The sequence below is a fragment of the Caenorhabditis elegans genome, chromosome III (genome assembly GCF_000002985.6).
Source record: "Caenorhabditis elegans chromosome III".
In the NCBI taxonomy this organism is placed as follows: domain Eukaryota; kingdom Metazoa; phylum Nematoda; class Chromadorea; order Rhabditida; family Rhabditidae; genus Caenorhabditis; species Caenorhabditis elegans.
Window position 1 is genome coordinate 5,063,926 of NC_003281.10, and position 26,372 is coordinate 5,090,297.

The 26,372-nt window shown below is 34.6% G+C and overlaps 7 protein-coding genes and 2 non-coding genes across 11 annotated transcripts; 5 read left to right on the forward strand and 4 right to left on the reverse strand.

Moving 5' to 3' along the window:
* Positions 1-43: 43 nt before the first annotated feature.
* C45G9.11 (uncharacterized protein) lies at positions 44-4,800 on the reverse strand (the record flags this gene model as incomplete). The annotated part of the gene is made up of 6 exons (NM_065676.2): positions 44-364; positions 491-725; positions 1,026-1,173; positions 1,384-1,489; positions 2,046-2,198; positions 4,675-4,800. The coding sequence occupies 6 exons, from the start codon at positions 4,798-4,800 to the stop codon at positions 68-70; spliced, it is 1,065 nt and encodes a 354-aa protein (NP_498077.1). The 3' UTR covers positions 44-67.
* A 340-nt stretch (positions 4,801-5,140) lies between these two features.
* Positions 5,141-6,493, forward strand: C45G9.2 (putative tRNA-dihydrouridine synthase-like protein C45G9.2). The gene is made up of 7 exons (NM_065677.8): positions 5,141-5,247; positions 5,292-5,413; positions 5,467-5,542; positions 5,596-5,803; positions 5,845-5,940; positions 5,993-6,166; positions 6,223-6,493. The coding sequence occupies exons 1-7, from the start codon at positions 5,231-5,233 to the stop codon at positions 6,382-6,384; spliced, it is 855 nt and encodes a 284-aa protein (NP_498078.2). The 5' UTR covers positions 5,141-5,230; the 3' UTR covers positions 6,385-6,493.
* Positions 6,400-7,684, reverse strand: C45G9.12 (uncharacterized protein). The gene is made up of 4 exons (NM_065678.2): positions 7,602-7,684; positions 7,125-7,174; positions 7,016-7,081; positions 6,400-6,600 (listed from the first exon to the last, which is right to left on the reverse strand). Exons 1-4 carry the CDS (start codon positions 7,670-7,672, stop codon positions 6,506-6,508), a joined length of 282 nt encoding a protein of 93 aa, NP_498079.1. The 5' UTR covers positions 7,673-7,684; the 3' UTR covers positions 6,400-6,505.
* Positions 7,685-10,772: 3,088 nt separating this feature from the next.
* On the forward strand, positions 10,773-12,043 carry ttbk-6 (Inactive tau-tubulin kinase ttbk-6; the record flags this gene model as incomplete). Its single annotated transcript, NM_065679.1, has 5 exons — positions 10,773-10,778; positions 11,043-11,390; positions 11,436-11,755; positions 11,802-11,889; positions 11,933-12,043. The coding sequence occupies 5 exons, from the start codon at positions 10,773-10,775 to the stop codon at positions 12,041-12,043; spliced, it is 873 nt and encodes a 290-aa protein (NP_498080.1).
* A 1,795-nt stretch (positions 12,044-13,838) lies between these two features.
* On the forward strand, positions 13,839-16,736 carry alh-1. Of its 2 annotated transcripts, NM_065680.8 has the most exons (6): positions 13,840-13,933; positions 14,646-14,774; positions 14,822-15,018; positions 15,360-15,637; positions 15,684-16,430; positions 16,492-16,736. In NM_065680.8, exons 1-6 carry the CDS (start codon positions 13,841-13,843, stop codon positions 16,578-16,580), a joined length of 1,533 nt encoding a protein of 510 aa, NP_498081.2. In that variant the 5' UTR covers position 13,840; the 3' UTR covers positions 16,581-16,736. The 2 variants fall into 2 exon arrangements, with proteins under 2 accessions (NP_001431057.1, NP_498081.2); NM_001444087.1 differs by having other exon boundaries at positions 13,839-13,933; positions 14,646-15,018; positions 16,492-16,673.
* Positions 16,737-16,872: 136 nt separating this feature from the next.
* Positions 16,873-16,973, reverse strand: F54D8.7. Its single transcript, NR_052305.1, has one exon. It is a non-coding gene; the product is annotated as a small nuclear RNA F54D8.7 (small nuclear RNA).
* Positions 16,974-17,800: 827 nt separating this feature from the next.
* cox-6A (Cytochrome c oxidase subunit 6A, mitochondrial) lies at positions 17,801-19,062 on the forward strand. The gene is made up of 3 exons (NM_065681.10): positions 17,801-17,945; positions 18,013-18,164; positions 18,834-19,062. The coding sequence occupies exons 1-3, from the start codon at positions 17,810-17,812 to the stop codon at positions 18,930-18,932; spliced, it is 387 nt and encodes a 128-aa protein (NP_498082.1). The 5' UTR covers positions 17,801-17,809; the 3' UTR covers positions 18,933-19,062.
* A 218-nt stretch (positions 19,063-19,280) lies between these two features.
* On the reverse strand, positions 19,281-21,704 carry cah-1 (the record flags this gene model as incomplete). Of its 2 annotated transcripts, NM_001322586.2 has the most annotated exons (6): positions 19,281-19,424; positions 19,472-19,693; positions 19,745-19,925; positions 20,279-20,391; positions 21,113-21,371; positions 21,512-21,704. In NM_001322586.2, 5 exons carry the CDS (start codon positions 21,362-21,364, stop codon positions 19,281-19,283), a joined length of 912 nt encoding a protein of 303 aa, NP_001309492.1. The 2 variants fall into 2 exon arrangements, with proteins under 2 accessions (NP_001309492.1, NP_001309597.1); NM_001322587.1 differs by lacking the exons at positions 21,113-21,371; positions 21,512-21,704 and having other exon boundaries at positions 20,279-20,361.
* Positions 21,705-22,551: 847 nt separating this feature from the next.
* Positions 22,552-22,633, forward strand: F54D8.8. The gene has a single exon (NR_052306.1). It is a non-coding gene; the product is annotated as an Unclassified non-coding RNA F54D8.8 (non-coding RNA).
* Positions 22,634-26,372: the final 3,739 nt, after the last annotated feature.

A 26,372-nucleotide genomic window follows, 5' to 3' on the forward strand; every position in this document is an offset into this window, starting at 1 on the left:
CATTATTCCGCTACTGTTTCCAGTTATTGCCCCCAATCAATGCATTTCTTTAAGACGAATTTATTTATCAAGCCTCTGCTAACGACACAAAAACATGAATAAGTGCAAAAAAATCTCGGCAACTTTTGACCACAAAGAAGCCCCAAATATTCAATGGTAGTTGATAAAGAAAACAAAAAATGAGCAAGCAATTGATAGGTGTAAATGTAAGTGAACCGGGACTGACAAGAGACCAAATACTAAAAATAAGAAAGAAGAAGTTGATGAAAAATGAGAAAATACAGAAAATGTAGTGGATGTGAAGAACTGCTTTGTCGAAATTTACCAGTGCTCGAGCTGTTGCAATGGCTATCACGAAGAGGGCCTGGAAGACGTTCTTAAAATAATTTTTAAAAGGAAAGCATGACGGTTGTTGCCCGAAGAAAAATTTATGAAAAGTTGGTAATTAGAATGGTTATTCATATTTTAAAAAAATCAAAGCCCAACTCACCACATCGTAAACAGCAATTGTATAATAAAACAATGGATGAGCGAACCAGCCGTTGAAACTTTTTGGGAATGGCTCCCAAAGAGCGAATTTCTTCCGGAACATTGCTTCAAATATACAAAGAGCAGTTGCCACAACATAACATAGTTCAAATACAACTACAGTAGTACATCCTCCTCTTACAAGGCATGATGATAGACAGCATAGTGGTTCGAGTTCAAGATGACGGGATTGTACTCTGGAAGCAGTAATTGGTTGATACTTAAAATCCTTAAATTTTGATTGGACTCCATGTAGGCTTTATATACATCCGAAATGTTTTAATTTATTTCCTCAATTGATAAAAATGAGATAAAGAGAGATGGCGCTACTACAAAACTACAAAAATCATTAAGGAGCCAAAATTGATTACCAAACTATTGTTACCAAAACTTTCGCAAAAATATTCATTTTCAGCCAAAAAAGTTGTAAGTATAAACCCGAAAAAAAAACAAATTTTGCGATTACTCGCGAACTTCATTTTCAAAAAAAAACTCACTTCGTATGTATCGGGGCCACTTTATTTGCTTTCATTCTGTTTCTGAAGAGCACAACTTTTTGGTAATGATGATTGACTGTACCACTAGCTTTTTCAAAGTATTGACCGACTTTCCAGTACATAACCCGGAAAGGACCAGGGGCTTGATCTGAAAATATATGTATTGGTTATTTATTTGCTTGTGGAAGCTGCTGAAATCTGGCACATGTGTAGTGTTTGAATCTAGTTTTTCAATAAAATTGTAACCTAAAAAATGTTCTAGAGAGACAACTTTCAAAAACCATAGTAAAGAAGTCATTGTGAAACTGAGTGAATGGCGGTCGGTTTCGTAGACATACTTCCTGTCTCCCATTCATACCTGCTGAGCTTTTTTTGCTTGAATTCTCTCCGCGTGGCTCTTTCACTTTCGGAATTTTCATGGCTCGTTTCCCATTCGGAGCGCTTGCCGGGCACACTTGGTTCAGCTGAAAAGAAAGTGAGTAGGTAGGAGAAAAATATATTTGTATATAAGTCAATAGGATTATTTGATGGTAACTAATGAAATAGTTGATTGTATGTACATAGATGAAGGAATTACGCTCTACATATTGCACAATTTCGCTGGGTTACTGTAATTTTTGCTCTTGTTACAGGATAGCATTAAGGAATTGTCAAAACTTTTTTTTTTCGTTTTCGCCTATAAACATCACAATTATTCCCTACGTTACATTCCGTCATTTTTCAAATCATAGGGAATTTGATAAAATATTTATTAGACAGATGATTTGAATTCAATTTTTGAACTTACTGACTGAACGACAGTCTCTTCTTTTTGTTGTAAATATCAATTATTTATTGAAAAATTATCAAAATAAGTCTATCATATCGAAAGAAAATCAAACAATGTTTACAGTACTTGCTATGGTAATTGAAATTTTTTGTTCGTGGCGAGACCCATAACCATCGTTTTGGGGCAAACATTTAACCTTCTTAAGACAAACAAATACTCATCAACTTCCCTTAACCTTTTCTAGTTCTCACCTTCTTTGCCTGCCCCGGGGTAACTGCCTGCCCAGTTGTGTTATTTTTTGCTACCGAGGTCTTCTCCGGTGGTACCCAGTACTCAACCATGTTTTGATCAGGTTTGTGACGTGGTCGTCGAAAATCTTGATCAGCAAAATATCTCCGGTTTTCCTGAAAGAAGAAGGTCGAATCTGTGCATTGTTATGTCAGTAGAACGTCTTTCTCCTGAGAGAGTGATAAGAAAGTGTATACGGTGATGGATATTTGTAAGTATTGATTAAAATATTTAACAGTCATGCGAATGTGCAAGAAGTGCGCGAACAAGAAAGAAATAATCTCAATTATTTTTGGATAAATCAAAAATTATTCAAAAACAAACATTGATCATCAAATTGGTATGGCAAAAGCTGCAAAACGTTTCGTGTTTATTCGATTTTCTAAAATCTATATTTTTGAAGCACATCGTGCAAAAAATTATTTTTATTTAAATCTTCATAAAGTACCAGATTTTCCGATATTGGAAACTTTGAAAGTTTTTCGATGAACTTTGTTATTGGTTATAATACAACACTATCATTCCATTAAATATTTGTACCATGCAAATTCCATTCAAGAAACCTCATCCTTATCCTGACTTGGAGTAACTCCAGTGAACAACTGGACCGTTGCCAAGTTACGTAACAGCTTCAGATTGTTTTGTCGAATAGCCTACAGTAATTTTTGCAAATGCCGCTTTATAAACAAAATCTTATTCCAAAAAATATATTCACAAAACACTTACTTTTTCAAATTCGTTCATCATTTTGCTGTTGTTAAAGAATTAGAGAAAGAAGCTAATAGAATAAAAGTTTTAAAGTTAGATTCAGAATTCTTTTTGAGATTCAGTTACGTGAATATGTGGCGATTCCTTTCAAGCGAATTCTAATTTTTTCCAGGCACACAAAGTGGGCGTTTTGTGCTCCGTGGAGCCAGCGCCGCCGTTAAAAAAACTTTTTTTGGCGGGAAGAAAAAACGGAAGAAGAAATCGGGGGAAGTGAAAGGCGGTGAAAAGGTAATTGTGGAGAGAAATGGAAAAATAGAAAGGGTTACGGATGATGGAAAAAAGGTTTTCAGGTTTAGAATATGAGGTTTTTTGAATGGAAGATTTGAATTGAAAACTGGTGTTTAATGTTTAGAAAAAGGTTATTTAAAGTTTCAACAAAAAGAAACAACATATACGACAAAACTCAGTTTTTTTGAGAAAAAAACTCTTCACATAGTTCAGCCAAAAGTTTAAATACAACTAGCAGAATATTTGAAATTCCTTTTTCTTCATTTTTCGAAGTTCTATATTTTGGTGGAATTTAATCATGAAAAAGGTTAACTAACAAAATTTTTCTGATGTATTTTTTACGCCTTTATACCGAAATTATACTTCAATCAACAAATAAACTAGAAATAAGCTAACAAAATATTCAATGAAGGGTAATAATTAGTTTAAAACCAAGTTCCAAAACTAAGTTGGCAAAATTTAAGATCTTACTTTAATTGAAAATAGGTATTTTTTCTGAAATTTTGAGCAGCCATAACTGTTTTCGCCTTAAAAATGCCTAGTTACGAAATACGGTAATAGTCTTGGGCCAATTTGAGTAGAATAAAGAGATGATCCAAATATCGCTATTCTTCTTTTAGCTATATAAACTGAAGCTGTTCAGGATGTAAACTCCTGGAATAACTTGAGGTCGAATAGAAAAATAACGACTCCAAAACAAGAAACTCTAAGAATAAAGATGCTTAGAACTAGGACACAAAAGCATTCTGAAAAGTCCAATGCTTTCAGACGAACTTGAATTATGACAATAATATTTTGAATAGAAGTTGCTAAGTGAAAAACACGTAACACAACGAAAACAAAAATCTTAGAAAAGATTTAGTAAATAAACTTTGGCCGAGCACTCAGTTAAATTTGTACTCAGGGAAATATGTAGACATCTCTCAATAGTTTGCAAATTTCAAAAGACGAAAACATAAAAGTTCGCATAAGTTTCTGAATTTATGAATCTACAGTGCATCAAAATTTTATAACACGCATCTCAATTTAAGAATTTGGAAATATTTTGAAAATACAAGCAATGAATGTCGCGAATTGAAGTTTTCCTGGATAATCCAGGGCTCCAATGAAACTTATCAACCGAAAATACAAAAATCCAAGTGGAACGTCATCCTTATTATTAGGAACTTTGAGAATTTAAGCCATTTGAAGCAAACTTCAGGGTCAAGCTCAGATCTAAGAAATGTTTGAGCGCGAACTCATTTCCAAAAAGTTATAAACTGAGAAATTCGGCCAAAACTTTACAGACACAAATCACAACCACCCCAAATGTGTTACAAGAACATTCATTTACTCCACAGGGGTCCTTTCTTTTCTTGTCGGGGGAGTTTATGGTACAAAGTAAAGTGGTCATTACGCTACACTCTGCCTTTTGTCTGGCAAAGAGCAGTAGGTTCAAACTCCCGCCTACTCGATTCAGGCTGCAAAAAATGGATCAGCAAGTGCACCATGCAGAAGTTTTGAATTAATAAATTAAAATTTAATTGTTTAATAATATTTAAACATGCAAACTTTCGAAATACGAAAGTGTCAAACAAACTGAAAATGAAAATTTACCGAGTAGACATTTTCTGGATTGGGAATATTGAGTTTCCGTGGACTCGCCAACGATTCTTCATGATCTAATATGAATATTGACCAACTCTGCTTTGAATCTAGAGTTGGCGATATTACTGGCTCCATTTCAGAACTTTCTGGCATTCTGAAAATCGGTCATTTTCAACGAAAATAAATACGCATGTGGGATTTCTCTGCGATTTTCCACTTCAACGCCATTAAATTCCTTGAATTAACTATTAATGCTACGTCATGTGTAAGCCTATGTGCACTTTTGATCCTGTTTCTAAGAAAACAAGATGTTTTTCTATTTGATTCACAGAAACATGTGAAATGCCAAAAATAATTTCCTGGTGTATTTAAATAACCGCGGTTTTGGCCGCGGACTAGTGTTTATGGCCGAAGAAATGCACAGTGTGTACTCCTCTCGGACTAACCCTTTTAATTAATTTTTCCTCAATTTCTGAATACAGTTTTGTTTTTATCGATGGAACCTCGAGAAAATTCAACATTTCCCAATTTAAATGGAAAACGACCCGAGTTTTACCTTGCTCCCATGGTGAGATATTCAAAGTGAGTTGATTTTCATTAATAAAAATATTAATAGTATCTTGCAGGCTTGCATTCCGGCAGCTAGTTCGCGTGTATGATGTAGATGTGTGTTTCACGCCAATGATTTATGCAAAGAACTTTATTGAATCCGAAAAATGCAGAAGTAGTGAGCTTTCGGTCTGCGAAGGTAAGGTTTTCAGGAAATAGAAATGTATTTCTATTTAATTTAAATTATTTCAGGCGATTCTCCATTAATCGTTCAGTTTGCCACGGATGACCCCTTTGTTCTATCAGAAGCAGCAGAGATGGTTTATAAGTGGGAATTTTGAATTTTATACATAAAAATATAACTCCTGGTTTCTTCTTCAGATGCTCAACCGGCGTGGATTTAAATTGTGGGTGTCCGAAGCATGACGTACGCTCCAAAGGATTCGGAAGTGCTCTCTTAAGCAAACCGGAACTGCTCGCAGACATGGTTCGACAGACCAGAGCTCGGATCCCAGACCCAGATTTTAGTGTCTCGCTGAAAATTCGAATAAATCATGACATCGAGAAGACAGTCGATTTGTGCAGAAAGGTTCTAGTAATTTTTTTAAACTATGATTTTATCGATTTCAGGCAGAAGCAGCTGGCGTAACACATCTAACTGTTCATGGAAGAACACCATCTCAGAGAGCGGAGCCTATCGATATTCAAGCTTTAAGAATAGTAAAGGTACGAAAATAATAAAAGTGCTTAAGAAAAATTGAAAAAACAAACTATTCAGGACTCTGTATCAGTTCCAATTATTGCAAATGGAGGCATCACAACACGAGAAGAAGCTCTGTTCCTAGCTGAACAAACTGGAGTTGATGGAATTATGGCGGCTAATGGACTTTTGGATAATCCGGCACTTTTCGCAGGACATGAGCACACACCCAGCGATTGTGTGGAGAACTTTGTAAGCTTTCAATAAATTTTTAGTAAAGATGAGACAATTCAAAAAAAAAATTACAGATGCGTCTATCGAGAGAATATGGTTTAGATTGGCTTTTGTACCATCAACACCTTCAATATATGCTCCGGCCGGTATTTTCTGCACAACAACGACGGGTTTTCAATGAGCTAAATGGGAGACTGGCGATTGATCACTTTTTAAATAATTTGCTAGATATTTAAATATCCAAATTTTTGTTGATTTTTGTTGTTACCCTCACTTGTTTGTTCTTGTATTTTAAACTTGAAAATGTCTGAAAGAGTTGGCAATATATAAAGCAGAACAAAAATGTATTAGAACAAATTATTGTTTCAGCAAAACCCGAGCCAATGCTCTGAAATCCACTGCAGAATTAAGCTTTTTGGCAACTCCACTTGGTGGCTTGAAACCGGGTGGTCCTGAAACTGTTTAGATTCAATTTGCAGTTTTCATAAAAATGCGGCAATCTATCCCATGCTCACATTTCCCATGCACACATTTCTCATGCTGACATTTTCTCCCGTGTATACAAAATATTCTGATGCTTACGCCCAGTAGTTCGAGTACTCCCATGCCTACAACTCATTTTTCCCCTTTTTTTTTCGTTCCCATGCTGACATTCCCCCACATACATTTTTTCCGGATTTTGTATGCACGGAAAAAAATGTATGTGGGGGAATGTCAGCATGGGAACGAAAAAAAAAAGGGGAAAAATGAGTTGTAGGCATAGGAGTACTCGAACTACTGGGCGTAAGCATGGGAATTTTGTATGCACGGGAGAAAGTGTCAGCATGGGAAATGTGAACATGGGATAGATTGCCTAAAAATGCTCACTAGTTCCAGGTTTTTGTACATTATTTCTGAACGGAGCCGGAGCAACTGGGCCACCTCTTCTTCCAACTGAAAATTTGAAAAATCAATAAAAATTTTCACATTTTGTTACCTATACCAGAATTACGAGTCATTGGGCGAAAAATTGTTCCGCGATTTGATCTGGAATTGAGGAAGTAAACGGATATGATTCATTGATTTTGCAACAAAGATCTTTTTTTTCTATATATATAAAGAAATAGACTATAGCTATAGTCTATTTTTTCTAGACGACCCGCTCGTAAAGTTCCAAAATCTGAAACTTTGAAAAAAAAGTGATGTGCCTTTAACGGTTATTGTAGCATATATTTTTCAGCAAACCCCTTGATTTTGATTTTCATTGCAAAGTACGAGACTTTATTTTTGAAAAGTTATTTGCCTCAATATTTTTTTCTCGAAGGTGTGAAATTCAAATAATTGATAAAGTTGAATTAGAGAAATTGAGAAAAATTACAGTAACCTATCTTTGAAGGAACATTGTATATTTTTCTAAAAGTTTCAGAACAGAGTTTCGTTGTGAGACCCTCAGTTTAACCGTTCTAATACTTACGTTCTCGGCTGAAATTGAGCATTTATTAGAAGAACGGAGAGAAGAAGCAGTATGATTGAAAACGCATTCATTATGTCTGAAAAATGAAAAAAGTTTAAAGTTGACGGAGGATGTTCGAAACGACGGAAAACTATAAGAAGTCGTAAATATCAAATTATCTGCAGAATAAAATAGGGAAAACTTAGTCCTTTTGGATTGAATAAGGTTTCTAAACTACTTGAATGGTAACTTTTTCATAAGATTAATGCAACCATTGAGGTTTCAGAGTTTTAGAGTTTTAAAAAGCCCAACTATTTATGAACTGTTTTCTTGATAAATTTATTTAGAATTTTAAAATTTTAACTTATTTTGTTGACTAAAAATTGGAACAAAATCCACAAACTAATTTTAAAAAAATTACCAAAATGAGTATCAAAAGATTAAATCAAATGTACCTTTCTACCCCTCTACGTATCAAGTATCAAAATGTCAGGTCAATGTGTTAACTGGTCATAGATCCAACTAAACCAAAAAAAAGTTTGGCCGTGACCCAAATTTACCAGGAAGCTTATTTTCAGGCAGGAGGAGACTTTATGTCAAGATATGAATTACCGTTTGACCTGAATTTCAAAAATAGCTTTTTTACCCAAAGATTAAAAAATAAAAAAGAAAGAAGCATTGTAATCTAGCCAACATTTTCTTTAGGTGCCCACTTACTAACATGATCAAATATATAAATTAAATATTCCAAAAGTTATACAATTTTCCAACAATTTCAGTGAATGTGTTGGCGAATTTCCAAATTTTTGGAAAATGTAAATTTTGAGTATTTCGATTTTTTCTGCAGGTTTGAACTACTACAATGCACAAATAAAATTAATAAAGATAAAAATCATAAAACAAGGTGAAAAAATGTAATCGCCTTCCAAAATTATTATAGGTGAAAGCTGAGTTTTCACCACGTTTTGGATGTATATAAAAAACAATTTAAACAACTTTTTTTGAAGAATATTACTATGATATTTTATTGTTTTAAAAACGGTTTCAAAATATTTCCCAATGAACAACACTCCAAGAAAAGGAAATGGTACCTTTAGATCTAAATACCAAAATGTAGCAACACTAATGTATCTAAACTGAACGAGGAAACATATTTTTTACAAAAATCAAAAATCGTCATGCCAACGACAAATTGAAAAGTGGTCAACTTCTTTATAGTTTCTTTTTTCTTCAAAATAATGACCAACGCGTCAATTTTCCATCAAATATTGGTATAGAGGGGGGAGAAAATAGACAATTAGTCTCAAAACGTTTTGGGGTTTTTCAATTCAATTTTCCTTCTTTTTGATTCGTTCCAAAACTCCCATTTCTTCTTTATTTTGAAGGTCAGCTAACAAGTCAAATGGCATGAAAAAATGGGAAGAATAAAGTGACAAATAAATAAATAAATGGAACATGTGAGGGTTTTTCTTTTGGCAACAAGTGAAATTTGAAGAGTTTTACAAATTAATAAAATATTTCAGCTCACAATCTGAATTTCGAATGAAACCATTGTTATTTAAAAGCAGGCCTTACACATAAATAAGTCATTACAAAAAATTAAGAGCAGAGGAGAACTTGAATTAGAAAAAAAACGATGTGAAATTTTTTTAATGAATTTTTCACTACTTTAGATGTCCCGTAAAATTGTTTCCAAATGATATTTTTCAACGACTTTTTATGACTTTAAAGGTGGAGTAGTGGGGACTTTGTTCAAATACATTTATTATGATCCAAAACGACCGAATATCATAATAAAATACTCCAAAAAATTTTAGATGTTTCAAAAATTTCGGTCAACGATTTGGCAAATTGCCAAAATTTTAAAAAATATGAGCTTTTGAGGAATAAACACTTAAATCAAAATTACAGCATAAAAATGTAGAAAAACCAATTTTTTTTTGGTCGACTTCCAAAATTACAAGTGGCAAAAACTGAGTAATTTTCACTTTTTGATAAAGAAAATTTTCAGATTTCAAAAAATTCTTGAAAATACTTCAAGTTGTCCCACATGTTCCCAAGAGTTCTCAGCAAATATTTGTACAAATTTCCTGCAAAACATATTCACAACGATGAGAAAAGGAGAATTTTGAAAACGGTAGTGTTGAGATTATATCATTGACAGGAAAGATAACAATTATTGAATTGAAAAAATATAAAAAGTACAGAAAATCGTTGTTTTCATGGTTTGGTTTCGTATTGAAATGAAATTCCATCATCTTTTCTTCCTATCTTTTAGTATTAAACTCATACACTTTTTATCGGAACTTCTCTAATGACCGTTTCCATTTTTTTTTCTGATTCAACCCATTTTCAAATGACCTTTCTTGTTGAATCTGTGAAGGACTATTTTCTTATTTTTTAGAGAATGATATGATGATCATTGTCGGAAAATGGTATAAAACCGGACACTCAAGTGGTGGTTTTTGGTCAATTGAAACATGGGGAGCGGGAAGGATTTGTCGAAAAAACTACTATATTGATAAGATATGACACGACAATCTCGGTGTATTGACAAATTTTTTAAAATTATGACAATCTCTCATAAAAGTGACTTTTGATAGAAAACTGATCTCGGGGATGGATTCTAAGTTTATTTGAAAAATGTTACTTTATTGGCCAATAATATATTGGTGTTGGTGTTGGTGTTCGTAAATGGTTTATTGTAGGAATTGGGAGAATAAAGATGATGACTTCGGTCTTTTAAGTTCTAAGATTATAAAGAAAAAACATATTTTGAAGAAAATATTCTTCATTGTAATGAAAAAAAACTTCTTTTTGGTACTTTATTTTTGTGTTATTGGAGAAAATAAATTATTTTACTCTCACAACTTTTTTTAATTGAAGGAAGTTTTCAAGGAAGCATGTTCACCTAGTTCAGATAATCTCAAGAAATTGGTTACTGGATATTAAACATAAACAAACTTAAATCTGCAATGACAGTGACATTGTACAAAAAAGGAACGCGAAATTCAAAGAACTAATCAGAGCAGACAACCAGAGTTGTGGGTGTCTAGGTTTTTTGTTAGTTTTAAAAAATTCATTTTTGAATCCTTTATTCAAAGTTCATAGTTCACTTCCAGAGGTGATCCAAATAAAGTGGCTGCTCTGAAGGCCGAATCAAATGAAATCGAAGGTGGAAATACAATAAAGATGGAGGTATGATTGATATCACGAAGACGTCTAAAGATTATAATTTTTGTCACATCTTATACGCAAAGATCTTATACCCCTTAATCTTATACCCCGAGAGCAGCAAATTACTGTAACGAGGCACCACAAAAATGAGAACTGCGAGAAGGAGAACTTCGAAAGGGAGAGCAGTAACTCGTTGTCTCAACCTTTGCGCGTAAGATATGGCCAAATCCTTATCTTAAGACGACTACGTATCAGCTGAGCAAGAAACGTATCTGAAAATTTCAGGATCATGTCCTGAAGAAGCTGAATGCCAACGGACCAGCTCCGCACATCCCAAACTTAAACTTATATGGAAAAAAGATGAATTTCTCCTATATGGTCATGACGTTATTGGGGAGAAATCTCCAAGACCTGGAATCAACGAATTTTGTTGTGAACAAAGGATTTTCACGTGGAACATGGAGCCGTGTTGGAATTCAATGGGTTTATGCATTGAAATATGTGCACTACAATGGATTCATCCATCGTAATGTGAATACACAAAACTTATTTTTGGGAAATGAGAAGGATAGTGAAAGAGCAAAAATCATTCACATCTTGGATTTTGGTCTTGGAAGACCTTTCGCTCGTTATGTAAGTTAAGCATTAAAACTTCATAGTATTTACAAATAATTTCAGCATGCCCGAGAGAATAAATGGATTGTACGTATAGCTCGTCATTCTGCAGAGTTTCGTGGGAGTTTTCGTTACGCGTCTCCGAATGTCCATCTCCGTAAAGAGCAAGGACGAGTTGACGATGTATGGTCACTGCCCTACGTCATCATTGAGCTCAACGGCGGAAAGGCACTCCCATGGCAAACCGATTATCGACGCGGACGTGTGGAGCAAATGAAGCTGAACTTGACGCCAAAGGATGTCATGTCTGATATGCCAGCTTGTATGGATAAATTGATGCCTCATTTGGCTTCCCTCAATTACTACCAAAGACCGGATGATCAGTGAGTTTTCTATATTTCCTATCCATTTATACGATTTAAATTTCAGCATGATCTTCAAGTGTTTCTGGCAAGTCATGGAGAACGAGAAGATCACTCCAAGTTCAAAGTTCGACTGGGAAAATGAGGAGCCTGATGTAAGAATTTCCTTTGAGTTCTCAGAATAATTCATTCTTCCAGATGTCTGTTCCACCTGCAGCTTGGGAGAATCCAGACGGACGCTACTTCCAATCCAATCCTCTTGAAATCAACGGCCCACCTACTCCAGCCGAAGTGGATTTTGTTCTTTAAAAGTGGGAAGAAGCTTGAAAACTAGAGATATATGAGATTTGAATAAAGGACTAGAAAATGATTTTGTTTTGCTAAATTAACAAAAACTATGAATCCTCAACTACAGTTGGCTCCTCCTAATAGTTCATCATCTTAGAGCTAATGAAGTTCTGGCGTCCAATATCTTTTGGCAGATTTCAAAAAAAAAAACGAACATAGATCTTTCGGATTCTAAGTTTAACTGGAAGAATTAACACATTTGTTCACTTCAAGATTCATCTGGTTTCATTGTTGACAACATGAACCTTCGAAATTGTTGGTTAAAGTTTAACATTAATTTTGTTTACAGCTCCAATAGTCTCTTATGGAAAACAAAATTTAATATTCTATCCTACAGTCCTTTCTTTTCAACTGTTATTTAACATTTATGAATCATGTTCCATTATGACCTAAGACATATTGTGGCCTATACAAATTGTGACCTATGACATATTATCATTACTTTCAAACAATAATCTTCAAGCGACCCGTGCTTCTCATGCTTGTGAAATGCTGAAATGCTTTTTTATTCAACTGTATGACATTTTTCAAACATGTGCAGAGAAACTTGAATGCTTTCATTTTCTCAAAAGATTCCCACGGCTGACGATTTTTTTCTTGAAGCCCGAAGCCTAATTGATATGATAAAAAAAACTTCAGATTTTCGTTACATTCGTCCTTTTTTTCTTGTTACTTCATTAAGCCAAGTGTTGACTTTGTAACTGCTTTCTCTGGAGTAGAGTTTCTAAAGGTTCGTAGTGTCTCGCCACCAAGCGCGCTCTGTTGAGCAAGGGCACCGCGCCAGTTTCGAAGTTTCTTTCTATTTTAAAAACATTTTTAGCTCTTTTTTTCGGATTTTCTCGCAGTTTGAGAATATTTTCCTGAATGTTTATCTTCCGTTTGAATTAAGATCGCGTTTCCTCTCAGAATTAAGTTATATCTGTCAATAAAAACAAATCTCAGCTGAAATGCTTGCACGTTTGTTTATTTTCTGCTGGTTTTAGGCAGGACTAACGATGAATCTTGTTGTTAACCACTCTGTTTATATTTGATAATTCTTAATTTTGTAGTTGATTTCTGCTGAAACTATTCCTGTCTCTGTCGTTCAATCTTTCCAAAGTTTTTCATTTATCATCATTTCCAAAGATCCCATCTCGACATGGAAATATTAAATGGTCAAGGGTTAAATCATGTTGTGCAATACTTGACTATTCTTCAGGACTCCAAAAAATTCTCATTATTTTGTGCTGGTTCTATTCGAGCACGTGCTTCTTCATCTTTTTGTTTTCGAAGATGTTTCGTTGAAGTATATTTGTGTGTGCAGTTCTCTGCATCTCCGCCTTTTTGACTCCTCCTCTGTCACTTTTCAACCATCGCTCAGTGTTCTCTTATCTATTTCGACCCTAACCATCGAGGCTGGCGTGTTTGTCCATTCTTTTCATATCTAATCTTTAGTTTTCTCTATTTTGTTTAGAGTTGAATTTTTGGAAGAAGATTAGTTAATCGATTTTGAATAATTTTGTCAGAAGTCTCTGCAATACTGATATTCACTTTTTGCCACAGTTTTTAGATATACTGATTCGATGTTTCCGAATTACCACTGGAACTAGTTTATTTTCTATTTAATTAAAATTTAAAATGTTCTATGAAGAAACGAGCTGCTGTGAACTCACAATATCTAACCTCATTCACCTGTAAATTTTTATTTTGCGTCCTCTTTCTAATTTCTTTAAAATCTTGCCTTATTCGGGTAAATCCTTTATAATTTTTATTTTCAGAATGCTCCGTTCAGCTCTCCGGGCAACAGTTCAGGCACGAAATGCCTCCGGTGTTCCACCAGGTCTTTCCAACATGAAACCACAATACACCGGCGTAAGTTTCTCAGAACGTTGTTTTAAAAAAATTGCAAAAAAGATAGGAATCACACAGGATAACCTTGAAAATGGAGACAATGTTGAGAGAGACTCTAATTTGAATTTTGAAAGAAAAAATTACGGAGCCCATTGGATCGCCAATTTCTAAAAACGTTGATTTTCAAGTAATTTGTGTTTAAAGAAAAAGAAAACAAAAGTGGAAATTGTGCATCGAATCTTATTGGTTTTTCTCAAAAATCCGTATTTTCCGCGAAATTCAAAGTTACAAGAACATCACATTACGTGCGCTTTGAAACCGCCGTTATCAGAAACTGCAACAGAAACCAAAAAGATGAATTTGAACCTTTTGATCTGTTTTTCTGCTGCAAAAATGTTCTCTTCTCATGTTTTCATTACATTATTTCAACGGAACCACGTGCCCTCAACGTTGTGCTCTGTTGTGTACCTAGTACACAGAGTACGATCAATTTAAAATGATGATAATAAAAAGAAAAAGAAGAGAGCTGATACTATCTCATAGGGAAAACGTGGTCGCCTGAGGTGGAGAACGAAATGAACAATGAACTCGGTCAACAGTGAGATAGGGCAATCAAAACTGAACGATGATCGGATTTGAGAAAATAAACTTAGAGGGCAGAATTAGGACGAAATGTGATACTTCTCCAAATCAGGGATTCAAATTTCAAAAAAGTTTATATCTAAATTTCCAGATCTTCATCAACAATGAATTTGTGCCAGCCAAGTCTGGAAAGACTTTTGAGACTATCAATCCAGCCAACGGAAAAGTTTTGGCTCAAGTCGCAGAAGGAGATAAAACAGATGTCAATATCGCTGTCAAGGTTTAAATCTAAATTCGAATTTTAAAGCAATCTTCAAACTTTTCTAGGCTGCTCAAAATGCATTCCGTATCGGCAGTGAGTGGAGACGAATGGATGCTTCTCAACGTGGAGTTCTTCTGAATAGACTAGCTGATTTAATGGAGAGAGATCGAGTTATTTTGGCATCTTTGGAATCTTTGGATAATGGAAAGCCATATGCAGTTGCTTACAATGCTGATCTGCCACTTTCTATCAAGACTCTTCGGTGAGTTCGAATAGCATAAATTGGAGAATTTTGCTGTAAAAAAATCCCAAAATAGTCTGTAATTAAGAAGAAAACTCAGAAAAAACGAAAAACTTTACTGCCAAATGAGCAAAGAGATCTACAAAAATAATTTCGAATTCTCAATTTTATGAGAGAAAAAAATCGAAAAACAAAAATTTTTGATTGTCCGGACAACCGTAAATCAAAAAAAACTGTTTAGAAAATTAACAGCCAAAAAATGCAATTTTTTGAATCAAATTTTGTTTGTATTGATGAGAAAAATTAAAATTTATTGTAAAAAAAGGAAAAATGGCTAACATTAAAAAATAACTTTATTACAGTTATTACGCCGGATGGGCTGACAAGAATCACGGAAAGACTATTCCAATCGAGGGTGACTACTTCACTTACACTCGTCACGAACCGGTGGGAGTCTGCGGACAGATTATTCCATGGAACTTCCCACTTCTTATGCAAGCTTGGAAACTTGGACCAGCGTTGGCTATGGGAAACACAGTCGTTATGAAGGTCGCCGAACAGACTCCACTTTCAGCCCTTCACGTGGCTGCTCTCACAAAAGAAGCTGGATTCCCAGATGGAGTGGTTAATATCATTCCAGGTCAGTTTTGTAAAAATTGTGAGTTTCTCAAATAAATAAATTCCAGGATACGGACATACTGCCGGACAAGCTATTTCGTCGCACATGGATGTTGACAAAGTCGCTTTTACTGGATCAACTGAAGTTGGAAGACTTGTTATGAAGGCTGCTGCAGAATCGAATGTCAAGAAGGTCACTTTGGAACTCGGAGGAAAATCACCAAACATCATTTTCGCTGACGCTGATCTCAATGATTCCGTTCATCAAGCCAACCACGGACTCTTCTTCAATCAAGGACAGTGCTGTTGTGCCGGATCCAGAACATTTGTCGAAGGAAAGATCTATGATGATTTCGTAGCTCGTTCCAAGGAATTGGCCGAGAAGGCTGTTATCGGAGATCCATTTGATTTGAAAACTACTCAAGGACCACAAGTTGACGGAAAGCAGGTTGAGACTATTTTAAAATATATCGCTGCTGGAAAGAAGGATGGAGCTCAATTGGTGACTGGAGGAGCCAAACACGGAGATCAAGGACACTTTGTGAAGCCAACTATCTTCGCTAATGTTAAGGATCAGATGACTATTGCTCAAGAAGAAATCTTTGGACCTGTTATGACTATCATTAGATTCGACACAATGGAAGAATTAGTTGAAAAGGCTAATAACACTATTTATGGATTGGCTGCTGGAGTTATGACTAAGGATATTGATAAGGCACTTCATATTGCCAACGCAACCAGAGCTGGATCTGTCTGGGTTAATTGTTACGATGTGTTCGATGCTGCTGCTCCATTCGGAGGATTCAAGCAGTCCGGTAAGCTAATTTATTATTAAAATTTCTCCATGCCAAAGTTAAAAAATACTTTTTCTTTTAGGAATCGGTCGCGAACTCGGAGAATATGGTCTTGAGGCATACACTGAAGTAAAGACTGTCACCATCAAGGTTCCACAGAAGAACTCATAAATTTCTTGAATTTTCGCTTTCCCTGTAATTTTTGTTCCTTTTGCTTTTTTTTTTGAAAAATGTTTATTGCTCTTAATATACGTGTTGTATTTATCTATTTTTCACATATATTGAAAAAGAATTCTGAAAGAAATAGACACCTACAGGACGACTCATAAAAGTCTCGACTTCTTTGTGAATTGATTGATTCAGGACAAACGAATTATTACTCTGTACATTAGAGGATCAGTCGTAAAATCTTCAAAAGGCAAAAATTTTACGAGCTTCCGGTAGGTTACGCGAAATTTTAAAAAAAATTTGGAACGCTTCACGAATTTGCGTGTCATCCTTGCGCAGGGGCCATGCTAATCTTCTCTGTATTGTTCCAATTTTAGTATATGTTCTCGGAAGAACGAGACAGCCAGGACCAGTTGTTGCTTATATAGTGGCCACCTGCAAGGCGGCAGACATCTCGTGGGTTCCGCAATTCTCCGTCAAGCAACTCAAAAAGGGCAAGAATCGAACCAAAACTTGATACTTATTTCCGTCAATAACTTTTTAGCCAATGAATCGATATTAATAATTTTTTATGTGTTCGTTCTACATGTCATGTTTTAACAGGTAACAAAGTTTCAGAAAATTTGAAGCATTTCTAACGGAGATAATAGGCAAATTAGACAGCATGTTGCAGCACAATTATTTCACACACCTTAAAGGCGCACGCCATTTCACCGGCTGGTCTCGCAGCGAAGACGGCCTCTCCGTTATTTTCTCTTGAGGAAACGTGCGTTTCTGTGGTTTTACTTCACAAACAGTGCTTTTATTGATTATTTTTGAGTTTCAAATGATTAAATTACAAATTATGAATTTTTTAACCACAATAGCATATAAACCGCAGCCGTAAATCGATATTGTTCGACTAGAAATTCCACTTTTTCGAATTCAAATCTGCAAGTGTTCAACCATGTCATTCAATCATTATTGTCGGGTTTAAATTTCTAAAATTCTTCATAGCAATTATTAGGTTTCTTAAGACGTAAGAAAAACCTCATTTGTTTTTATTTTGTGAGTTTGTTTTATTGCTTTTTCTGATTTAAAAATCACAATTTTGTACTTTTTCATCAAATCACCTGATTTTTCTCTTTTTTTCTCAATTTTCACGTAAACAAGTTTGTTCCCCCTCCTTCTCCCCCCGCGTTCCGTTTTTCTCACAAATCTCAACTTCATTTCAAATTTTAAAGGTATCCGACATGAACCGTCTCGCTCAACCAGCTACCCGCTCGGTCGTCAAGACCTTCCAACGCAAATCCTCAGGATCATTTTACGGATCCAACAATGTCGAAGGATTCAAAGAGTCATATGTCACTCCACTCAAGCAAGCTCACAGTAAGTGTTTTTTTTTAAAATAAATAGTTTCTATTTTGATGTTCAAAGATTAAAATATATTTTTCAGATGCTAGCGAGACCTGGAAGAAAATCTTCTTCATTGCTTCGATTCCATGCTTGGCTCTTACCATGTATGCCGCCTTCAAGGATCACAAAAAACACATGAGCCACGAACGCCCAGAGCACGTCGAGTACGCCTTCTTGAACGTTCGCAACAAGGTAAAATATTCGTTTTTATCTTGAAATCTGCCATAGTTTAAAATTTTACTTAAAAAATGTTATTTAGCTTTCATGTCTTCCTCATTAAAGAAGTTATCGGCAAACTGTTTAAAAATGTCATCTTTCTGGCATTTTTCAAACTAAAAAGGATGACTGTGAAGTTTAATAATATTCAAAACGAATTAAAAAAAAAACAGTCGCTTTTTTGGAATTTTAATTTCTACAATCAAGCTTTTAAATGATTATACAATTTTATAATTTGGCGTTTTCTCAGTAATTAAAAAAAACGATTGGTCTCAATAAATTCCCAAGATGGTTAAAAATTTCAAAAAAAGAGTAAGAAAAATTTTAGCTAAATCTCCAATTTAGCCAACATGTTCTAGTTGCAGCTGCTGGAATACAGTTTTATTGAATTATTGTTTTGGTCTATCAGACTAAAATTGACCTAAATCGACGGAATAACGTAAAATTAACAACCAAAACATGAAAAAAGGATGATAATAAAATAAATACTCATTTCCGACGTTTGCAACACAGAAAAGTTGACAAAATTAAAGATTTTAGCAAAAACTTTCCTACTTTTTTGCAATTTAGAATCGCCAACATTTTTTTCTTGAAAATCAATCAATCCATTCTGAAAATGCATTCCTAATAAATATTCAATTTCAGCCATTCCCATGGTCCGATGGAAATCACTCATTGTTCCACAACAAGGCGGAGCAATTTGTTCCAGGAGTTGGATTCGAGGCTGACCGTGAGAAGCACTAAACAATGCTGGACGATACAATTAATCATCATATTTAACGTCATCCATTTGTGTGTGTGCTTCGAGTTGTTTAGTTTAACAAAACGAGACATGTTTTGCGCAAGTGTAGTTTCAGAATTGTATAAAAAGTCGAAAAAATTATTGCAAAACAAGAACAATTTGAAAAATATTCGTGAGAAATCTTTGAGCAAAGTCGGGAGTTTTCTTTTCAGACAAATGGATTATTGTGGCGACGAGAAGAATGCTGTTGTTTTGGCAGTGGCAAATGATTTGCACGATAGTGGATTTTATTCACTGAGACATTGCAATTGTAGCTCATCTGGAATTCAAATAATTTTCTTCAGATATTTTTATGAAAGAAATATCCAAACCTTGTGCTGAATATTTGTTCTTACTAGTCGATTGTTAGTTTCTTGAATTTTCCTGAAATTTGGGGCAACGGGGACTTTCTCGGCGCCTTCCATGCTCAGATATAAGTGTGACCACTCCTCGAACTGTAAATTTAGAATCAAAGTTTTTTATAGACTATTAAAAAACTTACATGCTCCTTTTTGATAAAAATAGGTTGATTCAGAATAATCCAAGTGACAGTCTCATGGCATCCAGGAGAAGTGAGAGATCCTTCATAAGTGATAATATCTCTAGTGAATGGAAGAAGTCGCCAAGGTTCGAAATCAGCAAGTTGGACACGTTGATCCTTGTAACTGATGCTAGCTGTTGCAATTGTTAGTTTGATGAGTTCTTGATTAGTTTCAGGTCCAAACTAAAATATATAAATTTGAGATTTAACACAATTTCTAACGAAGCAACTCACATCTACCAAAACTGATAAAATTGCAATTCCATGTGGAGACTTGGAGGCGCTCGTAAAATTTGGATACAAATCTGTATTATATGCAACTAATTGTACTTCCATCGGAAATCGTCGTCCATTTATTGTATGCTCACTTCCGTTCTCATTTTTACGACCCATATGAAAATCGATTCGTTGAACCCTGTAAAGCTTGAATGGTATATCACGCGGGTTCTTAAAACTTCGTTTTTGAAATCGAGGTGAAAGCGCGCTCTATAGCCAAATGAAAACGCTCCGCCCCCAAATAGTTGGGTCTCGTTAGGAATTGGCGAAAACTTGTGAATTCAAACTCTTAATAACGTCAATAATTTTTTTTGCACACCACTTCAACTAAAAGAGCCTTAAAACAACATAAACATATTTAAAAATGCTTGAAAATGTTTGAAATTATGGTTTTGCCGCCAATACCTAACGGGACCCAACTTTAGAGGGTGGAGCCTTTACATTTGACCGTGGAGCGCGTTTGCACCTCGATCTAAAAATCATTTCACTCACCGATACCTATAACCGTATAATGGACCACTTGTAATATTGACGGATGGTTTTTTAGAGGAATATCCTATTCGAACACGAACCATTTGACCGGTGTTCACAAATTCTGAGACAACCTGAAGTTGTGGAACTTGCGCGTGAAATATTATGATGTATACTACCCAGGCGCGAAATTTTGCGATGTTAGCTCCAAAAATACGGTTCCAGGTCCCTAATTTTTTATTACATGCGAATAGGTGTGCGCCTTTAAAGATTACTGTGTGTTTTCAAACTTTTGTTGATGTGGAATTTTAAACGATTTTTCATAGTTGTTTCGATAAAAAATATGTGTATTTTTGTTAAAAACTCACATGTAAAAATGTAACGCATAAGTTTTAAAGAAATCGTGAGATAAATTATTAGGAAAAAATTCAATTCCGCATAACTGAAAGTTTGAAATTACAGTAATCTTTAAAGTCTTTTAATGAGACCCGAAGAACTCGGGGGATGTCCAATTGGGGGGATTACCAACTCGGGGGGATTGGCCCCGCCCACAGAACCGTGGCTTGCAATACGCCCATTTCTGCAACTGCCGCACGGTTTTAAAATTATTTTTTCTTGTTAATTCTCGCTCTATTGAGAAAAATACAGTTTTAAAACCGTGCGGCAGTTGCAGAAATGGGCGTATTGCAAGCCACGGTTCTGTGGGCGGGGCCAATCCCCCGAGTTCTTCGGTCTCCTTTTAATATTTTAGTGAACGTCTTTGGAAGTCCGCCGCTTTTTATAAATTAACAAATCGATTTTGCAATCAAAATGTTGTCTTCAAGTTAAAAAATCTCAATAATTATTCATGCTCACCGGTAATTTATCCAACCTGACTGGCTTAACACTAGCATCGAATAAAAGTCGATCTGGTTGAATATCGATTGGTGATTGCAATCTTCCCTTCTTACACATCCACCAATCTTTCTCCACAAGACCCCAAAAATGGGGACCTCCAAAAACATCAGAATCATATGACCATTGATAGTTTTGACTAGATTTCAATGGAGAAATGTGACAAGTGAGAATGATGAGAAATAAGGGAAAATGGCTACATTCAAAGCGCATAGGAGATCTGAATTATTGAATTGAGTTGATTTTACTCATTTGTGAGATCTAGATCGTTAATTATTTTATAAATTTTCAGTTTAAATATTTCACCATCTTGAAGACCGAAACTTTTTAGCCTCTGAAAATTGAAAAAGACATGATCACCTGAGAAATAATGATTGCTTTCTTTTGCTTCGTCTTCTTCGAATTCGACTACTTGGAGATGGTTGCTATGTTATTAAACTCGGTCCTTTTTCTTCGAATAACCAATAGCAAAAATAAAGGAGTCTGTCTTAAATTGAGATACTGAATTTTTGATTGGAAATTCGAACACCCCCTCGACCTATTATTCTGAAAATAAAGAGACGCAGATATTGGGGGAAAGAATCTGAGAAAAAGGGAAAGAGATGGGCGACACAAAACGAAATGAGCGGAATTTGTAATGAGGATGAGAGTCTACGAAAAATGGGAAATTGAGATGTGTGTGTGGGGAAGAAAGAAGCATGAAAAGAAGAAGATGGAACCTCATAATAATGGGTTCATCCCCATTGATACAAATAAGACGAAGAATAAATAAATAAAATGAGAGAGGGAGCAAAAATATTGAAAATTTGAAGATGAAAAATGATTCAGGGACTGTAACATTTGAACAAGGTTTGGAAAATCTAGGGATCATTAGCTCAATAATTAGTTTTTTCGAGTTCTCAGTCCTGATCTGGGTTGAAGAATTTTAGTTGTTTTTCGAAAAACTGTACACATTTTCGAACAATAATATTAGGAAATGTAACTGTAATTTAAAAATCTATAAACTGTTTAAGATTAAAAAAAAAAGAAAACGATTCAAACTTACAAAATTGTTGATTTTTGGTAAAGCATTTTACAGGATGTTTGAAAATCATACAATTTCGGTAAGACGCCAGAGGGGCGGTGAGGCGATGAAGAGACGCCACTGGATGGATGTCATGTCCAGTTTCATTGTCTATGTACTTTGAAATAACTTCTCAAAAACTACCTCCAGTAACCAAAAAGCTTCCACATTCATTTAAGCTCTCCCTCGACCATTTTCCAATTTTCGAGCCAAATTGGGCGGCCGTATATCCACCTCCAAAAAGGGCTCATCCTTTTTTCTTTTTCCCTTCATTTCAAGTCTCGTTTCGTTTTCGAAACGATTTAACACATACTTGCACACACGACGCTTCAGTCATTCACAAAACACTATTTATATTGGAGTAGACGAAGAAGAGGATGAAACGGAAGGAAGATTGAGATGAAGAAGAAGAAGAAGAATGGAACAGGAGACCAGATGGAAAATATATTGGACTGACTTAAATCCACTGAATGGGTGCACAAAATAAATTGGAATTTCGAAAAAAAAGAAAGACCGGATGAACATTTGGAAAAATTTGGACAAAGGTGAGCGAAGAGAAGTGAACAACGGGATTGCAGTTCGTTACAGCTTACAGTTGGAACTGTTCTTAAACAATCTAAAAACCCTTAATATTCTGAAAAAATAGTTTTCCTATAATTTGTGCAAGACGAAAATTCGATTTTTCACCGAAAAAAAAAACTATAAAATTCTCAAAGTTTACATTCAATAGATATCGATTGCTCTGACAACTAAGGAAATTTAGTTGCAAAAGTTATTGTTAAGCACAAACATATATATGCGCTTTCTGAAAATTCAGCAATAATGATTCAATTCAACAGAAAAGTTGTTTTGAATAGTTGAAGAAATGCAGCTTAACCTAATAAAACACGGAAACAAAACGGAAAGCTGGTGGGTGGGAAACAAAAAAGGTGCCACGATTTATAGTGCCCCGAATATTTTATGAGTGCTCTTTTCCTCTGTGCTCTTTTTTCTCAGTTGAACAAGTCACTTCAATTTCAACGACTGCACATGCATGTTTCCGAGGAGTTCCATGTAAAACAGACAAAAACATGAAATGGAGAAAAGAATTGAAGAGAAATAGGAGTGAAAAGGTGTTGGAGAGAAAGAAATGAGCAATTGATTTAAGCTTGTTTATTTATATATGAGTATTCATATACTTATGAAGCTAATTTATTCAATTTTTAGTGTTTTAGAGCAATTTAATTTACTGACGTGCCAAGAATTTGGAACTTTCTTGGTAATTATGGCAAATAGAATGCTTGATAACTAATGGAAACTTACTAGGTCTGATATTATGAATATATTTAGGTTTAGGATTAGGCTTAGGTAAAGGGTTAGACATTAGCCTAGGCTCAGGTTTTGGCACAGAGTCAAGCTGAAACCTATTGTTTTAGCTTTGTTCCTTAGTTTTGAGTTTGTTGAGTAATCGCCAAGATAAGCAAAGACCAAAATCTGTATCGTGAGAGCTTGAGCTCGATGATTCTAAAATTTTATGACAAAACACTTTCATAAAGTTCTGGTTTTACGGAACGAAATCTGTAAAATGGAAAATATCTCAGAAAACTGAAAAGATCTGAGTTCCACAAGACTCATTTTCCTTCTTTTGGTCTCACATACCTCATTTCATGAATAATTTCGATAGTCTTTTGGTCCGTTTTACTGCATACCGAAGAAGACCGAAGAGACTACTTGAAAATAAGAAGAGATACAAGTTGGAAAAAGAAGAGGAGAAAGATTCTTTCGCACGCCATATTTCATGAATCTATAATTGATATTGAATGAAATGAGTGGGAAGCAAGATTTTTAGAATTTTAGAATATTTGGAAGGGAATATCACGTCACACTGTGGGAAAATGGAAGGAGTTGAGGGAGAGGTGGGATTTGATGAAAATTGGGTTTTATTGGTTTCTAGAGATAATTTATACATTTGTTTTGTGATCAATCGCGTTGTGAAAATATACTATATCACCGAAAGTTCTACTCCCAGTTGAACTCTCCCACTTTTAAATTGAAAATTAATATTAAGTTACATAAAAACACACGTGTGTAAATAACGATTTCATGACAAAATGCAAACAAATAGGAAATGGAGGAGGAAGAAACTCCCAGTTAACTCGAAAGTGGAGTCGTGTCGTTGGGAATTTTGTTTTGAACGATAAAATATAGCCTGAAACAAACAAATAAATAGGCAACTTCTGAATTCTCCCCATTAAAATAATATCTACCAGCAACAGGAACAAGCCAAAGCTCGGTGGTCCTCATAACTTCCTAAACATACTAAATCGCGTATCCTCAAACTGGCGTATCTAGAAAAATGCGAGTCTAGTAAACAAATGTTCAACTAACAAAATTATCAGAAAGATTTGTTCGTTTTTTTTGCGTTACAAATTTCTGCCCACTTTCTATTATTTAAAACAAAATCCCCACAATACCTTTAGGAAAAAAATAGAATTAACGGAGCACAACAAAAACGGTGGAGGCAATATAAAAAAGTGAATCCTTTTTTCTTTCTTCCATGTACATTTAGAGTTAAGTCTTCGAAATGAATTCTCTTCTTTTTTTTCGTTTTCTCATTGTTCATTCGTCCCATTTTCTGTGTTTCTGAGCAACCAGAAAACACAGAAAAAGAGCAAAATATGAAAGAAAACCAAAATGTGTGGTATAGTATAATTGAAATGGAAAAATTGTCTCTGTCTTTACTAAACTACAAAACTAAAATAAAAAACTAAAAAACTAAAATAAAAAACTAAAATAATATAAACTAAAATAAACTTTAAAAAAATAGGTCTAGGAATATCACGAAAAAGTTTTCCGAGGACGTTTATGGCTTCTTTGGGGTTTCAGTCTTATCAGGATTATGGAGAAGGATTAGAAGAGTGCAGAGAAGTATTTTATTTTTTCTGACTGAAAATTTATACAAAGAATTGACGTAATACTTTTACTGCAAAATATGAATTTATGAACTCATAAACACACAAAAAATGGAATAAATAAAGTTGTACTTTTTGAATATACATAGAATAATCTTTGATATCTAATGGAACACTTTTCATTACTCTTGATTCAAATATGAAATTCTTTAGATAAGCAAAGTCAGTCTGCTCAAAAAATGATTTCACAAGTATTAGTCAGAAGTCTGAAAAAAATCATGAATTATACATCGGATTACCCTTTCAAAGCCACTTTTGACGTAGATTTGTAATTTTAAATATAATAAAAGAACACATTTGTTAAAAATAGATCAAAAATTTACTAGCAGTGGTTCAAGTTTTTTAAAGTAAAAATATATTGTCACATATTATTGCGCACACTCTAAGTTCGAAAATCTTAATGTTTAAATTAATTTTAGGAAATGTCACAATTTCAATTATATTGTAAACTTTAATGCACCCCACGAGATGTTCTTCTATTGACAAATATTTCTCCCAGTTCAATACATATGTACGTCACCAAATCACAAAGCATCAGTGATAATGATGATACTACAACTATTTGATCATTTCTTCCTTCTTTGAATTGTTCAATGATTCCCTTTTCCCATTGATATTTTACTAGACACCATCATGTTCAGTGTTCTTTGATGGAATCGTAGGATATTGAAGAAGAACATGTGAAGAGGAGAACAGGTGTAGGAACTGTATATCTGACTAGGAATTAAATTTTCTGGTAGAAATGCAGTTTTCTGCCTGGACATAATTGTGCGGAAAATTTTTTAGGCACAAATTTGCAAGCAATCTCCGAGCTTCCTCATAGTTTTTTTATTTAAACGTTTATATGGAAATGTAGAAAAATATAAGACCTCTCAAAAAGCGATCGTTATCTTTTTCTTGAAATTTATGTACCCTCCAGAATTAAGAACCAGGCACAATATCCCCTGATCGTATTTTTTCAATAATTTGGCAAAACTTTGTGGTGAATCTCCTTGGCAAAGAGATCTAATTTTATTGCCTGGCATTTGATATAATCAGATGTAAATATTGAAAGAATATGTTATAATTTGATTCAGGTTTTCTGCATCACAAAAAATTAATTCATTTTCATCATAATTGTTTCATTAAAAGGAATATTTGATTTTACAAAAATGAAAATTGGGAGATGAAAGGAGATGAAACCGTAAACGGACGTACCCGCTTTGCC

Excerpts from the sequence above, each read along its gene's own strand:
- C45G9.2 (NM_065677.8), top strand. Across the intron at positions 5,804-5,844 it reads CAGTCGATTTGTGCAGAAAG|GCAGAAGCAGCTGGCGTAAC; the intron begins GTTCTAGTAATT and ends TATCGATTTCAG. Across the intron at positions 6,167-6,222 it reads GCGATTGTGTGGAGAACTTT|ATGCGTCTATCGAGAGAATA; the intron begins GTAAGCTTTCAA and ends AAAAAATTACAG.
- C45G9.12 (NM_065678.2), bottom strand. The coding sequence starts at position 7,672 with ATGAATGCGTTTTCAATCATACTGCTTCTTCTCTCCGTTCTTCTAATA. Across the intron at positions 7,082-7,124 it reads GACTCGTAATTCTGGTATAG|TTGGAAGAAGAGGTGGCCCA; the intron begins GTAACAAAATGT and ends TCAAATTTTCAG. Across the intron at positions 6,601-7,015 it reads TGTACAAAAACCTGGAACTA|GACCACCCGGTTTCAAGCCA; the intron begins GTGAGCATTTTT and ends AAACAGTTTCAG.
- alh-1 (NM_065680.8), top strand. The coding sequence starts at position 13,841 with ATGCTCCGTTCAGCTCTCCGGGCAACAGTTCAGGCACGAAATGCCTCC. Across the intron at positions 15,019-15,359 it reads CTTTCTATCAAGACTCTTCG|TTATTACGCCGGATGGGCTG; the intron begins GTGAGTTCGAAT and ends ACTTTATTACAG. Across the intron at positions 15,638-15,683 it reads AGTGGTTAATATCATTCCAG|GATACGGACATACTGCCGGA; the intron begins GTCAGTTTTGTA and ends AATAAATTCCAG.
- cox-6A (NM_065681.10), top strand. The coding sequence starts at position 17,810 with ATGAACCGTCTCGCTCAACCAGCTACCCGCTCGGTCGTCAAGACCTTC. Across the intron at positions 17,946-18,012 it reads TCCACTCAAGCAAGCTCACA|ATGCTAGCGAGACCTGGAAG; the intron begins GTAAGTGTTTTT and ends TATATTTTTCAG. Across the intron at positions 18,165-18,833 it reads TCTTGAACGTTCGCAACAAG|CCATTCCCATGGTCCGATGG; the intron begins GTAAAATATTCG and ends ATTCAATTTCAG.